Source organism: Symphalangus syndactylus, chromosome 5, assembly GCF_028878055.3.
Source record: "Symphalangus syndactylus isolate Jambi chromosome 5, NHGRI_mSymSyn1-v2.1_pri, whole genome shotgun sequence".
NCBI lineage: Eukaryota > Metazoa > Chordata > Mammalia > Primates > Hylobatidae > Symphalangus > Symphalangus syndactylus.
The window spans coordinates 64,663,810-64,681,538 of record NC_072427.2 but is presented as its reverse complement, the minus strand read 5'-3'; the positions used below and the strand labels follow the sequence as shown (position 1 = coordinate 64,681,538).

The window sequence follows — 17,729 nt, the reverse complement described above, 5'->3', positions numbered from 1 at the left end:
GAGCCTACTTTTAATGAATATTGAAGACCCCCTAATAATAGTGGTTGCAACAAAAAAATGAAAGTTCAAAAACAATTTTAAACCTTTTTGTTTACTAAGTAGTTTACCCCTCTCTCCCCAGGCTTACACCACAAATTTGCTTGATTAAATCATCAAAGATTGTACAGAGATTAACAGTGTAATGTCAACCACAGTTCAAAATTCATTACTATGAATTCCAAATTAGAGAATTGGAATTGATGAATTAGTGTTTGTAGCAGAAGTTTTGTGTTTTGAATTTGGTGATTGTGTATTGAGGGTGAATATATCTTCTGCCTGCTTCCTTTGTCTGTATCTGGTTTGCTTTCTGGGAGAGGTGGTGGATCCTGTAATATCCTCAAGACTTCTCATGTTTTCTGAGGCAAAACCATTTCTGTGCTACAACCTGGCAGATTCTTTCACATTAGGATATAGAGACACACTTTTAATAAAATGTTTATATTAGCAGCGTCTTGCAAATATACAGTGTCTGAATTAGCTAATAGAGAGAACATAAAAATAAACTACATTGAAACAAAGAAGTTGAAAAACACAATATCCTATTTTCTTTATGGAAGTGCCAAGAAAATACATCAGAAAAGAAGAAAATTAACTGCTAAGAGTCTCACAAGTTATCTCTCACATTCCTTTATCTTAATGACTGATCACATATTTGAAGTCTCCACCTTGGGGACCTAAAAGAAAAAAAGAAAACCATAATTATAGTTACTCAGTATGCATATTCTCTGTATTATGAACATCAAGATTTGGGTGCATTATCTCTGGAGAGTTAATGTGATATTTTAGCACACTCTTACACATCCTTTTTGTGCTTAAGTTCTAGGGAAATGCTGTTTAACTATCTTAGCTTCTGTAGTTTGTTTCATTGGCTCCTGTATGTCAGTAATAGTGGTTGCAACAAAAAAATGAAAGTTCAAAAACAATTTTAAACCTTTTTGTTTTCTAAGTAGTTTACCCCTCTCTTTAAATCACATAAAGGTGATTGTCATTTCTACTTGGAGGTGACATTGACATTGTCTTAAGAAATTTATGTGTGTGGAGGGGATTGAGGAACACTGGAGAGAATATTAAATGTTATCTTTTTAAAACAATTTTGTAGACAACTACTTAATTTATTTTGTGAGCATTGAAAAAGTGATTTTTTAAATCAACAGGTCCTTCTCATGAGGAGGAAGACCGCTTTTCCTCAGTGTTTCATACTCAAATCCCTCCAGAAGAATATGAAATGCAGATGCAGAAACTCAATAAAGGTATATTTAAATTTGTGTGATTATACACATTTTCACAAGGGAATACTGGCTGTACACAGAAATATTCATGAATGAAATAAGTTCGTGTAATTTAATCCAAAGGTAAGTGGAAGCAGGTAGAATTCAAGATGACACAAGATTGGTTATTGTTGCAGCTAGTTGTTGAGAGTTTGTTACACCATTCTACTTTGGATGCTTGAAATTTTGTATAATAATAAAGAGTTTTTAAAAAAAGCTGGCTGGAAGTAATGAAAACCTGGCTTAAGCAAAAACAAGTCTGTGAAAATGATTTTGGTGGGAGGCAGCTTTCTTTGGTTCCCAAGAGCATATGCTGTGGTTAGTCATTCAGAGGTTGGCTCAGTTCTGCAATCCTAGAGAAGAGGCTGAGTGATCCAGCTGGGTCAGGGGCCTACCCCTGGCTCAACCAACTTGTCCAACCCAGCAAGGTTTGGGATCACTGTAGGAACATGGCAGCTATGTCAATACCAGACTGGAGAGGAGAAGAGGACATTTCCAGTGAAGACAGTTCTGGCCAGATAACCCAGTGTGTTTTCCCTACTGTTATTAGAAATATGTTTTAAAGAAGCTCTGTGATAAATGTAAACATGGCTGTATTCAATTTGTATTTTTTAAATGTTGTGTTGCTTAAGAGTATATGAAACTTCAACTGAATGAATAAACAAACGTCATATTTCAACTAAAAAGACTGTATGCAACTTGAATTATGGAAAGAAGTGTTATATTTTATATCTATTAGGCCGCTCACCAAAAAAGTAACTCATACTTTAACTATTGGTAGTTGATTTAAAAGATAATTATGTGATTGTTAAAAAATAAAGCCCCAGGTATAAAGCATAGGTTTATTTGCCTGTAAGCTTATATAACTTAAATTTGAGTAAAATATTTTTTTTTACTCAAAGCTACTTTTGTTTGAAAAGAATTTTAATCAAGAGATCTTACTCTTTCCCTCGTTCTTTCCAGCTATTTTCATCAAAAAATTTTTAAATGGTTATATCTGTATTGACTCTTTGATAACTAGCTATAACCCACCAATTGACTAGCTCCCTTAATCCTTTTTGTTCAGGTAACCTCCCTTATAAAACAAAATTAACTTTTATTTAAACTTTGTCTGGATTGAGCTTGTGACTGGTGTTTTTTTCTTTGGTGGACTTGAATGTGGAAATGCATCCTGTTTTGTAGGGTGAACTGCATGCACTATATAAGGAGACATTTCTTCGTGCATATTTTCAGAGCTTTAATGAAGGGTTCACATGATCTTGTTTTAAAATATTTTAATGTGACACATAGAAAACAAGATATTTTATAAAGGGAATATGAATCCACAAGTATTTTTCTTATTCTTATTTTGAGCACTCAGTGTCTGAATATCTCAGACATTGACTCAAGCCTCTTCCGAAAGGTTGAGGAAAATTGGCCGAGATGGGCTCTAGGGGTTTGTGCAGATGGGAGCTAGGACATGGGATGCTAACTCCCAGACCTTGCTCAAAAGACAGGCGAAACAAAATGCACTGTTCAGAAAGCGTGATGGCAAATTAATAGAATAGCAGGGATGACCTAGTCTTTAGGGAAATTTTTGTTTTGTGTTAAGACTGAAATAAAAATTGTATTTTAAAGTCTCCCTAACATCAGCGATTTCTTCTTCTCATGTCTGTCTTGAAGTTCTATTGATATTTCCCATCATTCTCATGGAATCAACAGGAAGAAGTTTGATACATGATAATGAATTACACAAGTTTTATGAGAACTTCATTTGAAGCTACAGTAGCACATTTATCTTTTTAAGAATAGATCTCCATTGTATATTAGGTTTCTGGATCTGGAATGTAGAAGTTAGTTCTTCTGTGTGTTTTATTTCTTATATAAATATATGCTTAAAGTCAACTTTTAGCATAATTGACACTTAATTATGAAAAAATTTTGAACTTTTTTAATATTAGATTTTACCTGTGATGTGGAAAGAAATGAGTCGTTGATCAAATCAGGAAAGAAACCTTTCTCAAATACAGAAAAGATTGAGCTCAGGGGTAAACACAGCCGGGATTTTATTAAGAGAAACATTGAGGTATGTACTTAGAAATTCAGAAGCCAGAATTTGGGGCTAAATGAGTTGAAAAAATGGCAATTGTTTTGTTCAGTGTCTTTAAATATTTTTTCAACCATCCTAAATGTATAAATGATTGAATTAGTAGATATAATGAAAGAAAACTTTTATAAACCAGTACTTCATTATTTCTATGTTCAACCCACTATATCCTATCCTATCCTATCTCTTTTTAAAAATGCTAGGTGCATCTATCATTTATTTCACTGTCCAGAAATAGTCTGTTTCCTGCAATTTGCAAAACATTTATTTAGATAACAGCTTTGGACAATGTTTCTCAGATTTTAAATTGCATATTAGTAAAATTGTTTTTTTTTTTAAAGTAATGAGACTGATTTTATAGCTAGTACATTTAGAACTTTGAATGGAAAATGCTCCTGGCAGAGCAGCAGGGCTGGGCTGGAGAAGCCAACTGGTTGTCCGCCTCTTTGCTGGACCTCCTGGCAGCTGGTCACTGGCCTTCAAGCTTCTGCTTCAAGCACCTATCTTTGGTCTTACAGGCCTTGCAGCCTGTCTTTAAGGCAGACTCAAACTAAACAAGGGCACACGGGTTCCTGGGTTAGACCAGAATGTGAATTAATTAATTTACAACAAGAAATGTAGTGAGGAGGACAGAAGCTCTGCACACCCTTGAGCAGCGTCACTAGAAAACTGCATGGGCCAGTGTGGAGTGTTGACAAGAGAGAGTTAAGTAATTTTTTACCCTTCAAGCCTGATGCTTTCCCCATAAGTGGCACATCATTTCCAGGCAAACTGGATTCGGGGGTCAGCCTGCCATTGCCAGGACTGGCCTCTGGGGCTCTTGATTTTTGTGCTCCACATTCACAGGATCTTCTTCAGGAAATTTTCTCCATCTTGTTGTGTCTCTGTCTTTGCAGTGGCCTGTTGTATGTTTATTTACTGTTCAATTTTCCTAGAGTAGTAGAGTTCCCTCCTTATCCAGGTTCTTGCTAACACAGATAGCAGGTCTACCATAGATTTCTCTTTCCCCTTTTTAACAGTAACTGAATATTTAAATTCCTCATATGATGGTCTTGAAATTTAAAAGCACTTTCATTTAGTGGAGAAGTACTCCAAAGAAAGTGGCAAGAAGATTTCTTCCAAATGTCTCAGCAAGTATGTTTTTGCATTTATATTTTTTATCTATAATAGAGAGGTTTGAAAACTGCTCATATTATTTTTTAATAAAATGTCTGTTGGAATGGTTAACAGGAGGGCCTGCTTGTAGGGATAATATCTTTGGATATTAGAAAATGGCCCTATACAAAAATTTTGGTATAAAATAAAATTACCTAGAAAATGTAAAATGCCTAATCTTGGAACTTTTCTCTTTGTGTATCTGTAGTGTAGAAGTCTCAGATTCCATTTTTATTTTCCTGAACTATGAATTTCTTTGACTATATGATATTTTCCATTAATAAATTCTGTAGTTGGCCAAGGAATCAAGAAACCCAGTGGTTATGGTTGACAGAGAGAAGAAAAGGCTGGTTGAGCTTTTGAAGGACTTGGATGAGAAAGATTCCGGGCTCTCCAGTTCTGAGGTACGTAAACTCTGATAGGGAACACTACAATTCTTAATTTAGATTTTAAAAAATCATATTATTGGCCCAGTATCACAAATTTACAATAATTTTTCAGATTCTGAGACATTATTCTCTGATTTAAAAAAACCCTGTTTTACTAACACAGGAACAGATAACAAAATAACGCAAGTTCTCACTTTTAAGTGGGAACTAAATGATGAGAACCCATGGCCTCATAGAGGGGAGAGACACACACTGGGGCCTGTTGGAGGGTAGAGGCTGGGAGGAGGGAGAGGATCAGGAAAAATAACTAATGAGTACTAGGCTTAATACCTGGGTGAAAAAATAATCTGTACAACAAACCCCCATGACACAAATTTACCTGTATGACAGACCTGCACATGTACCTCTTAAAATACAACAGACCTGCACATGTACCTCTGAACTTAAAATACAAGTTAAAATTTTTTTTAAAAAATCCTGTTTTATACAATTATTTTTATTGAGGTTTTCAAATTTATTCTTGGTCAATTCATTATTGACTTTCAAAGGATTATTTAATGTCATTCTAAGAAGTGTTTACACATTGGTTATCACAGTAACTTCTGCCTGTGATGTGATGTGCTTATTACTGATGACATATGAATGTGTTTTTCTGTCTCCTTTTCTTGTTGTCCCTAAACTGGTTTTGTGGTATTTCAGTGTAGTCTTCTTCAGAAATCCTAAAGAATTCCATCCTGTTCCTGTCCAGTTAACTTTGAGCAGCCAGTTCCCTGGAGAGTCCTGGGGTTAACAGGAGGGCCTGCTTATGGTGATAAGTCCGGGTGGAGACAGACTAAACTGAAAGAGGGGAACAGCATGTAATGGGGGTGAGGTGGGGCAAACGCAGGTATTTATAGGGCCCGGGAAGGTCACCTAAAGAGTGCTGTGGCCCAATGTTTGCACTTGTTTACATACTAAATTTGAGGAATATTCTTTGCTTCCGTGAATAAATACACTGTCCTATGTTCCTTGAAGCACTTAGCTCTATTGTATATCTTTTATTCCCCTGCATTTAATAAGGACATGATGGAGTGAATGCTGCTGGCACCCTGCCCATATCCCCTTTCCCTGACACCGGTCTGTGCATCCATGCCCCAGCCCTGTGCTAAGGGTGCACAGCTGTCCCCTTCCCCTGAGAATTTCCCTGAGCCAAACAGCCGAGGATATCACTCCCTCCCTACCCTATGCCCCTTAACTAAATGTGAGATTAGCTCTGTGGTGCAGTGTGTCTTCCAGAGCTTCCCCAGGGATCAGACTGAAGCTGGTCTTCAGCTGAGACCACATCCTCTCTTGGCCCTGTGCCCTTGCCCTCGGCTGTTTCCCTCATGTCCCTGGTCCCAGAGGCACTCTCCCAGTGAATCACTTGAACAAGAATCCTTGTCTTAGTTTCCACATCTAGGGACACAGAGATTCGGAGCGTAGTTTTTTTGCTGTAAGTCCAAAAGCAGTGCACGTGCAGTGACCCCTGTGGCCCACAGGGGAGGGTGTGCCCATCCAATGGGAGCTAACACTCGATGTCTGCTGGTGGCGGCGCGTGGAAATCCCAGGCCAGGCCTGCCTGGATCCTCCAATTTTTCAAGGGAAGCTAGAAATTCAGATTTTTTGTGAGAAACATTAAACTTGTAAAATGTTCACAACTGCTCCTATTTTAAAAAGTTCTGCTGGGCAAACAAAATATCCCTCCCTTCCACCAAAAACCAAAAACATATCTACAGAATATTACAGATAATAATCCTCTAAATAATCCTTCCTGAGATGGTGAGGTCCCAGTGGGGGCTGTGTCTAGGAGCAGGTGAAGATGTTGCTATGCCTGGGGCTGATGAAGGAGGGGAAAAGGGTGGGTGAGAGAAACTGCTAAATGCCCACATAATTCTGAGATATTTTAGCTTCGCTGATTCATGGTATAGTCATGTGCCACATAATGATGTTTTGGTCAACATGCATATATGACAGTGGTCCCATAAGATAATAATGGAGCTGAAAAATTCCTGTCACCTAGTGACACTGTAACTCTATATTTTAGAGTGTGCTCCTTGTACTTATATATAAAAAGGTGAATTGTAAAACAGCTTCAGGCAGGTCCTTAGGAGGAATTTCAGAAGCAGGCATTGTTATCATAGGAGATGACAGCTCCATGTGTGTTACTGCCCTTGAAGCCCTTCCAGTGGGACAAGATACGGAGTGGAAGACAGTGATATTGATGATCCTGACCCTGTGTAGGCTTAGGCTAATAGGTGCACTTGTGTCTTAGTTTTTCATAAAATCTTAAAAATAAAAAAAGAAAATTTTAAAATAGGGAAAAGTTTACAAAGAAAGAAAATATTTTTGTACAGCTGTATACTGTGTGTTTTAAGCTAAGTGTTATTATAAGAGAGTGAAAAAGTTAAACAAATTTAAGTTTTAAAAGTAAAAAAGTTACAGTAAATTAAAATTCATTTATTATTAAATAAAGAAAAATATTTTAAAATAAATTTAGTGTAGCCTAAGTTTACAGTGTTTATAAAGTCTGCAGTAGCAGCCAGTAATGTCCTAGGCATTCACATTCACTCACTCACTGACTCACCAGAGCAGCTTCCAGTCCTGCAAGCTCCACTCATGGTTAAGTGCCCTTTACAGGTATGCCATTAAAAAGATTTTTATACCATATTTTTATTGTACCTTTTCTAAGTTTTAATATGTTTAGATTCACAAATACTTCCTATTGTGTTAACAATCACCTACAGCACAGTAACTACAAAACATGCTGTACAGATTTATAGGCTAGGAGCAATAGGCTTTACAATGTGGCCTAGGTGTGTAGTACACTCTACCATCTAGGTTTGTGTAAGTACACCCGACAATTTTTGCACAATGACAGAATTGCCTGATACATTTCTTAGGACACATATCCCTGTCGTTAAGCGACACATAACTGTAATTTGTCTACTTTATTAACAAAAGCTTAGATACCAGTAAGAATTAAGGGATCTGGGTTTCATTCTGGTCTTGTTATTAATTGTGAAACTGGGTAAACTGCTACCCATGGTCTCACTGCATATCAACCTATGGCGGTAGATTTTCTTTATACATTCTAGGAATGCTTTCATAATGGCGTTTTGTTAATAATGCTGCCTTTTGCGTATTATTTTGGTTAGTATTTATGTCTCGTCTTTCTCGTTTAAGGTCATCTCTATCATTTTAGTTTTTGATCTTTTACAAGTACTATGTAGCTAGGCTTTTGCTGTTGCTTTTGTGTCTTTATCTTTGTTTCTTCATCCTTTATCTTTTGTTATTATCAATATGAGGATATTTAATTTACTCATATTCATTATGACCACATACTTTTTGAATCTTTTCTTGACATCATACTTTATATTTTATTTATCATATTTGTTTTTGTTTACCTCCCTATTCTCTTGTGGTTTGGAAACTTAATATCCTATTTCTGATCTGGTACTGTTAACCTTCAGGTTTTAAAAATACATTAAAATGCATATTTTATTTTCAACTTCAATAATTAGTTTCTAAAATTTCATATTTTAACAAGATTGGATCTTTGGTATACTTTCATTTCCCTTGTGTTTCGTTTTCTTTCCTCCAGGATATATTGAAATCATCTAGAATTTTAGTTCTAGAATATTACACATTTTAGTCTTTACCTTTAAAAACAGTATGCTTCTTGTATGTTAGGAATCTCTCTAAACAAAATTTAGCCAAAACTTTTAGCCACATCATTAGCTGTGTATTTGGACTCAACGAATTATTTATTTGTATAAATCATTCCTTGAATTATTTTTCTGGAACCTTTTTGAAAAATTTTGCTCCAAGAAATGGTGAAGTGTGGATAATTTTTGAGTGTTTGTGTATTCAAATATTTATTTTTTCCTCATTTGAATGTTAGCTTAGCAGATAACTAAATTCTACTTGCAAAATCCTTTTTTTCTTGAAGCATGTAGGATTTTCTCCTTATTTTGGAGTTCACAGTTTTATCAGATTATATTTGTATGTGTCTTTGAAAACATTTCAGTTCCTGCTTGGTACTTTGTAGGCTCTTTCTTTCTGAAGGTTCAAATCTTCCTTCAGCTCAGAAAATTATCTTCTGTTATTTCTTTCTTTCAATCATCTCTTTTTTCTCCTTTTAGGATACCTATAAATGGGGTATCAGCTGAGAATGTGATTGGCTGCCACTAACAGTGGCTTAAACAGTAAAGAGTTTATTTTTTTCTAGTAACAAGAAATCCAGGAGTGAGCTGCTCATGTCTTTCTGTTCTCCTGTTCTACATTCCTATGTGGATTTTGTCTTTAGGTTTGCAAGATTGCTGCTGCATCTGTAGGCAGTGTGTCCATTTTCCAAGCAGACAGAAAGAGGGAAGGGTAAAGAGCAAAGAGACTCTCCTCTGAGGCTTTGCTTTTTCACTGGGGATGGAATGGTGTCCCTATGACTTCTACCTGCACCTCACCAGCCAAGCTGTATCGCATAGCCATTTGTTCAGTATGTTGCTGCAAGTGAGAAGGGGGATTCAGGTATATGACTTTCTCTTTTTTTGTAGTAGAGGTAGAAATGGGCATCATGTCAGTCAGTAGACAGTGTCTGCCACAGGTGGCTATAGGACCTCTTGAATCTCTCTTCCAGGTCTTATAACATCTTTCTCATAATGTTAATCTTTTTTGTCATTTTGTACATATGAGCTCATTCTACAGTTTTCTAAGTTGGGTTTCAACCAGTCTATTCTGCTGCTTAGCCACGCAGCTCTCTTTTGAGATTTTTAAAGACAATTGTTTTTAGGCCCAGTGTGGCGGCTCACGCATGTAATCTCAGCATTTTGGGAGGCCAAGGCGGGAGGATCACTTGGGGCTAGGAGTTTGAGACAACCCTGGCCAATATGGCGAAACCCCATCTCTACTAAAAATACAATAATTAGCCAGGTGTGGTGGTGCACGCCTGTAATCCCAGCTACTTGGCAGGCTGAGGCAGGAGAATCTCTTGAACCTGGGAGGTGGAAGTTGCAGTGAGCCAAGATTGTGCCACTGCTCTCCCACCTGGGCAACAGAGAGAGACTCTGTCTCAAAAAAAAAATATTTACACTAATATTTACTGAGAGTTCTTTCTGCAAGTCCTCTTACCTGATGTGGGAGGTAAACATACAGAAATTCTAGAGTCAGATGGATGGTGACAAATGTTAGAATAGAAATTCAGAGGAAGAAGCAGTGCAGCAGGAAAAGTTTAGGAAAACTTTGAAGAAGGAACCTATTTACTATATTCTCAAATCATTCCGAACTTCTTGCTGTTCTCAAATTCTCTGTGCTCTTTTAAATCTGTGTTTTCAAATGTGCCCTTTCCTTTATGAAGTGCCCCACAACCTCATCTTTGACAAATAAATGCACAACTTAAAGAAGATGACTAAAATGATAATTATGTTTTAATTCCCCTGAACTCTTGTTCTCTAGTTGTTCTTTTTAGTGGCATGCATAATTGTTTTTTTTTTTTTTTTTTTTGAGATGGAGTTTCACTCTTGTCGCCCAGGCTGGAGTGCAATGGCAGGATCTTGGCTCACTGCAAGCTCTGCCTCCCGGGTTCAAGTGATTCTCCTGCTTCAGCCTTCCAAGTAGCTGGGATTACAGATGCCTGCCACCACACCTGGCTAATTTCGTGTTTTTAGTAGAGACGGGATTTCACCATGTTGGCCAGGCTGGTCTCGAACTCCTGACCTCAGGTGATCCGCCCACCTCAGCCTCCCAGAGTGCTGGGATTACAGGCGTGAGGCACCATGCCCAGCCGTCATGCATAATTTTATGGATGTAATCTTCTCTTGAATCTCTCTAGGACAGGGGGCTGGTACCAGTTGGGCCCATGGCCTGTTAGGAACTGGGCTGCACAGCCGGAGGGGATGAGCAGTGGGCTAGCGAGCATTACCACCTGAGCTGCGCCCTCCTATCACATTAGCCGCAGCATTAGATTCTCATAGAAGCACGAACCCTGTTGTGAACTGTGCATGGGAAGGATCTAGGTTGTCTGCTCTTTTTGAGAATCTAATGTCTGATGGTCTGAGGTGGAACAGTTTCATCCAGAAACCATCCTTTCTAACCCCATTCCCCCCCAGTCCATGGAATAATTGTCTTCTAAGAAACCTGTCCCTGGTGCCAAAAATATTGGGGACTGCTGCTCTAGAATACTTATTTAGAATTTAAAAAATATTTTCATCTATGTTGGGAACTCACACTTGCAGTGAATGGCACCCGCTAAGCTAGATGTCTCTACTACCACCCTCGCCAGTGAAATGGGTTTGCATCCGATCTCAAGTCACTCACATCTAGTAGTACTGAGTCGGGGAGTCTGGTGGTGGACCCTTAGTTACCTGCCTGAACCCTAGCTATAAAGGATGCTGGTGAAGAGCATTTTCTGTTCTGTCTTGGGAAGGTAAGATTCCTAAAAGCTAGAAGTTCCCCACACATAGCAAGGGTGTATAGAGGCGCTAGACAGATAGAAAAACATGATGCCATTTACTACCTTTTACATATATCTTATTTCTGTAATGGCATAGTGCATAAAACGTTTACATTTCTGGTGAATTTCATCTGACATGCTCTTTTAACTTCAGTGTCATTTGAAAATAATCCCATTCAGACAGAATTTAAAATTTATTAGCCACTACTTCATCATCGATTTCGTAGTTTTACTTTTTTGTGATTCTTTATTATTTATCATTTAGGCTATATGGTATTGACATCACTTTTATTTAGGAAAAATTACCAGAGTTTGTGAGTAATTAGGTAATATATTTTAAAAATTATGCATAACTTTCTTTTTTTTTAAGCTGTCCATGTTTATCTTCAAGGGAGAGCAATAGAATTTAAATCAGAACCTGGAGTTCTGTCAGTTTATTAGAGTTGTGTGCCTTTAGCTAACTGAACCTCACTGAGGCTCAATTTCTTTATACCAACTTACAAGTGTATTTAAAAACACTTATGACTATATCATAATCCTTATATTGACATACTACAATCTACCCACTTTTCCTCTATTTTTAGATGTTTTATTATAAATAGTGTAGCAATAAATTTTTTACCAGTCAGTGTTCTGGGTTGCAAGTAACAAAGATGGACTTTGGCTAAAGCAACAGAAAATGAATTTATTGGTAGTCTTGAGTAGTCCATAGACTCAGTGGGAAGTTTGGGGAACCAGGTTTGTACACTGGGCAGATGTCCAGGCAGCCATAAACATGGCTTTAGGAACAGCCTGGTTAGGGGCTGGGTGTCCCTGGCTCCACAGCCACCAGACATTTGCTCTCCACGAGATGCTCATGGCTGCCACCATCACTGTCCCTATTAATATTTCCCTGCACCTTTGCTTCTGTCCCTCAAGGTTCAGGGTGTTTGCTTTCGATTAGCCGAATCTAGATCATTTGTTTGTCTTCCTGATATCAGAGGGTGGGGAGGAGTGTCTTGTCGTGATCCTTCCCTGCCAAGACTCACACACTGTTTGGTTTCACTGAAATGGACTGTGAATGCCAGGGGCAAGAGGATAAAAATATAAAAGGCTTTGTGCATAAAGTTTTTACCTATAATGCCTCTGATTATCACCTAGGGCTTAATTCCTGGTATTAACATCATGAAATCAAAATGTATGAAATAAGTTTCTTTGCCCTCTACTTGACACGTTATTCCAAATATTCTTCATGATTCTTCTGTCCTCTTTTTGCACTAATGCTTCCCTTTGTGAACTTATCCATTCTCATAGCCCCCAGGGTTTGAACCACTGTAGATATGTGGGTAAGTCAAGTGTATTTATTTAATCCCAAGTCTCTATCTTGAATTTCACGTAAACATATTTAACTGCCTAACATAATCCGTGGATATCCTAGGGGGATGTCTGCCAGTTTCATAAGGTCCCAAACAATTCATTATCTTCTCTCCAAACCTGCTTCTTCTATAGAATCCCTAGTTTCGATAATGTGACCACCATAACCTACTTCACAAAATCAGGAACTTGTTCTTTTTTTTTTTTTTCTGGTAAGGCCACAACAAAGTTTATTATTTTTTAAGTCATTTATTTTAAATCAATAAATACTTTTATTTTAGGTTCAGGGGTACACATGCAGGTTTATTCTGTAGATAAATTGGATGTCACAGGGCTTTGGTGTACAGATTATTTCATCATCCTGGTAATAAGAATAGTACCCAATAGGTAGTTTTTCGATCCTCTCCCTCCTACCACCCTCTGCCCTCAAGTAGGCTCCAGTATCTGTTGTTCCCTTCTTTGTGTCCATGTGTACTCAATGTTTATCTCCCACTTATAAGTGAGAACATGTAGTATTTGGATTTTCATTCCTGTGTCATTTTGTTTAGGATTATGGCCTTCAGTTGCATCCATGTTGCTGCAAAGGATGTGATCTCATTCTTTCTTATGGCTGCATAGTATTCCATGGTGTGTATGTCCCAAATTTTCTTTATCCAGTCTGTTGAAAGCATTTAGACTGACTTTTGTGAATAGTGCTGCGATGAACATACACATGCATGTGTCTTTTTTTTTTTTTTCCTTGAGACAGGATCTTCCTCTGTCACCCAGGTTGGAGTGCAGTGATGTCGTCATGGCTCACTGCAGCTTCGACCTCCCAGGCTCAGGTGATCCTCCCACCTCAGCCTCGTTAGTATCTGGGACTACAGGTGCATATCACCACATCTGGCTAATTTTAAAAATTTTTTTGTAAGGATGAGGTTTTGTCACGTTGCTCAGGCTGATACTGAACTCCTGGGCTCAAGCACCTGTCTAGGCCTCCTGAAGTGCTAGAATTATAGGCATGAGCCACTGCACCTGGCCTGTATGCGTGTGTCTTTATGGTAGAATGATTTATATTCCTTTGGGTGTATACCCATTAATGAGATTGCTGGGTTGAATGGTACTTGTGTTTTAAGTTCCTTGAGAAATTGCCACACTGCTTTCCACAATGGCTGAACTAATTTACATTCCTACCAGCAGTGTATAGGTATTTTTCTCTGCAGCTTTGCCAGTATCTGTGGTTTTTTGACTTTTTAATAATGGCCTTTGTGACTGGTGTGAGATGGTATCTCATTGTGGTTTTGGTTTGCATTTTTCAAATGATTAGTGATGTTGAGCGTTTTTTTCATATGCTTGTTGGCTATGTGTATGTCTTCTGTAGAAAATTGTCTGTTTGTGTCTTTTGCCTACTTTTTAATGGGGTTATTTGTTCTTTGCTTATTAATTTCTTTAAGTTCCTTATAGATTCTGGATATTAGACCTTTGTTGAATGCATGGTTTACAAATATTTTCTCCCATTCTGTAATGTGTTTACCCTATTGATAGTTTCTTTTGCTGTGCAGAAGCTCTTTAATTAGGTCCCATTTGTCAATTTTTGTTTTTGTTGCAATTGCTTTTGGCATCTTCATTTTGAAATCCTTGACAGGGATTATGTCCACAATGGTATTTCCTAGGTTATCTTCCAAGGGTTTTATAGATTTAGGTTTTACTTGATTTTTGTATATGGTGTAAGGAAGAATTCTGGTTTCAATCTTCTGCATATGGCTAGCCAGTTATGCCAGCACCATTTATTGAACAGGAGTCCTTTTCACCATTGTTTGTTTTTGTCAACTTTGTTGAAGATCAGATGGTTGTAGGTGTGTGGCTTTATTTCTGGGCTTTCTCTTCTGTTCCATTAGTCTATGTGTCTGTTTTTGTGCTAGTACCATGATGTTTTGGTGACTGTAGCCTTGTAATATAGTTTGAAGTCAGGTAATGTGATGCCTCCAGCTTTGTTCTTTTTGCTTAGGATTGCCTTGACTATCCAGGCTCTTTTTTGGTTTCATATGAATTTTTAAATAGTTTTTTCTAATTTTGTTAAAAATGTCATTGGTAGTTTGATAGGAATAGCATTGAATCTGTAAATTGCTTTGGGCAGTATGGCCATTTTAGCAATATTGATTCTTCCTATCCATGAGCATGGAATGTTTTTCCATTTGTTTGTGTCATCTCTGGTTTCTTTGAACAGTGCTTTTTAATTCTCATTGTAAAGGTCTTTCACCTCCCTGGTTAGCTGTATTCCTAGATATTTTGTTCTTTTTATGGCTATTGTGAATGGAATTGCGTTCTTGATTTGGCTCTCAGCTTGGGTGTTGCTGGTATATAGAAATGTTATTGATTTTTGTACATTGATTTTGTATCCTGAAACTTTGTTGAAGTTGTTTGTCAAATATAGGAGCTTTTGATCAGAGACCATGGGGTTTTTAGGTATAGAATCATGTCATCTGCAAACAGAGATAGTTGAACTTCTTCTCTTCCTATTTGAATGCCTTTTATCTTTTTCTCTTTCTTGATTACTCTGATTAGGACTTCCAGTACTATGTTGAATAGGAGTGGTGAGAGTGGGCATCCTTGTCTTGAGGAACTTATTCTTTATCCTTGATCTTTATGTCTCCTTTTACTCTTCCATAAAATTATCTCCAGGTTCTGTAAATTCTACTTCCTATGTATCTCTGGATTCTGTTCTGTATTCCCAGAAAACATTCCTTAGTTCAGCCATTCAACACTTTTGTTCTAGATTATAGCTATTGCTTCTTAACTGGTCTTTCTGCCTCCACTCTTGCTCTCAGTAGTTCCAGTTTTAAAATACAGACCTGATCATGGTTTTTCTTTGATTAAGGTCCTGTTTTCTCCAGCCTCTTCCTGCTCACAGAGGTTAGTTGATCCTTTCTGGTTCCCATGGTGCCCAGGGCTTACCAGCACTCTTCACACCTTGTTAAAATTGTTGCTGCCAAGAAATTGAGAACTCCTCGAGGGCAGAACCTTGTGATATTCATATTGAATCACCAGTGCCTAGCATAGTACATATGTTCAGTAGGCATTATTTTTGAATGAATGTAATGAATGGGTTTTATGAGATAATATGGAACAAACATTAGTTGAATGAAAGATGATCAATTAAGTTTGTGAAACCCAAGCAACTGATTTTATAGATGCTATGTTACTTTTAAGGGACAGAGCTTGAAAATACCATGTCCCATTACGGGGTAAACCTGATTTCTTCCTACTTAACATGTCACAAAACATTTTTTTGAATGTAGATAAATGAGAATGTCATGAGAACCAGACTGTGAAACTAAGAGATTTGTTCCACAGGGGAACCCCCCCTCAAAATGTTAGAAGATACTTTATACAGGCTGGCAGATAACAAAACCAGAAACTATTTCATATTATTCTTTTACTAACCCAATGTTAATTCTGTTTGTGTTTGTGTGTGTGTGTGTGTGTGTGTGTGTGTGTGTGTGTGTGTGTGTGTGAAGTCCTGGGCACTGTTATAGCCACTTGAAAGGTATATTTTGGCAAAAATATAGCCTGAGAATGACCTCGTGACCCTTGTTTCCTCTTAGGGTGATCAGTCTGGCTGGGTGGTCCCAGTAAAAGGGTATGCACTCGCAGTCACCCAGCATCAGCAGCTTGCTGAAATTGATATAAAACTGCAAGAACTCTCTGCAGCCTCCCCAACAATTTCCAGTTTTTTTCCAAGACTTGAAAATCGGAATAATCAGGTATTTGAAGAACCCATAGACTGTTCAAGTTAATGTGTGCTAAAGCTGTTCACATAATTTTACAATCTGGTTGTTAACCAGTTGCTTTTTCCAGTGATCATAGTTTCATAACAGTGTGTATATTCCTTTGGTTACTTCCACTTTCTACTCACTTTTCTTTCATTTGGTAATTTTCTGGGATGGGGTCACTGAGGAAATATTTATTTTAATATTATTATATCTCTATGATTTAAGCTAAATCTTGATCATGATCAAGAGAGAGGGGAGAGAAGAAAGCGGATATGGCACTCATGAGTCCTTTGAGAGCCTTATTTTTCTTTATTCCTGTGGCACTAGGTATTAGCAGTGGTAGCCATTGTCCCTTACTCCGCCACATTCTTTTAACTCAAGAATTATGTTGACTTCTTTCCTATGAGAGTTTTGAAATGAATGTGTTTCTTCTCTCAGTAGTTCCCTCAAATATTCTTTTACAAAGCAGGTGCGGTGGCTCACGCCTATAATCCCAGCACTTTGGGAGGCCAAGGTGGGTGGATCACCTGAGGTCAGGAGTTCAAGACCAGCCTGGCCAACATGCAACATGATGAAACCCTGTCTCTACTAAAAATACAAAAATTAGCTGGGCATGGTGGTGTGTGTTTGTAATCCCAGCTACTCGAGAGGCTGAGACAGGAGAATCGCTTGAACCCAGGAGGTGGAGGTTGCAGTGAGCTGAGATAGTGCCACTGCACTCCAGCTTAGGCAACACAATGAGATTCTCTGTTGAAAACAAAAAATCTGGTAGAAGGTATGGCACATCAGAAAAGTAAATTTCTCCCTCACCTCTGTATTTTAGTACTTCATGGAATCTGGTTTGGTTTGGGTGGTAGACTGAGGAGAAAATGTATGATTGCAGAAGAGATTAATAATCCTTTAGCAGCTTTGTAAAACTTTTCACCAGATCATTTTCTCTACAATTGTAGATGGCCGTGATCTTCATGGACCATCCAAAGATTTAAATATCAGTAGCCTATAGGTAATCCTTCTGATTTATAGTAAGTACTTTCTCTAAGCTGTCAGTTGAAGGTTGGGGATCTAGCTTCATGTCAGTTGAAGCAACCTCAGGGGAAAGGAGCAGTATGAAGGTGTCCCAAGGAAACAGTTTTGTGACTGGTTGTATTTCTAACGAACAGGAACAGCTGCTTCTGACCCTTTAAACAGCAGTAGTGGTGCTGTTGTTCCCACTATCGATTTGAA

At 37.9% G+C, this 17,729-nt stretch overlaps 1 protein-coding gene across 4 annotated transcripts in view; it reads left to right on the top strand.

The window, feature by feature from the left end:
- The window catches only part of FSIP1 (fibrous sheath interacting protein 1), a 188,841-nt gene that overhangs the window by 44,529 nt on the left and 126,583 nt on the right, over positions 1-17,729 (top strand). For 3 of the 4 annotated variants that reach the window (XM_055278660.2, XM_063639081.1, XM_055278661.2), the window contains exons 6-9: positions 1,194-1,289; positions 3,248-3,372; positions 4,842-4,952; positions 16,338-16,496. In XM_055278660.2, coding sequence (XP_055134635.1) covers positions 1,194-1,289; positions 3,248-3,372; positions 4,842-4,952; positions 16,338-16,496 — 491 coding nt within the window. The remainder of the gene's footprint in view (positions 1-1,193; positions 1,290-3,247; positions 3,373-4,841; positions 4,953-16,337; positions 16,497-17,729) is intronic. The other variant, XM_063639082.1, reaches the window with a different exon arrangement.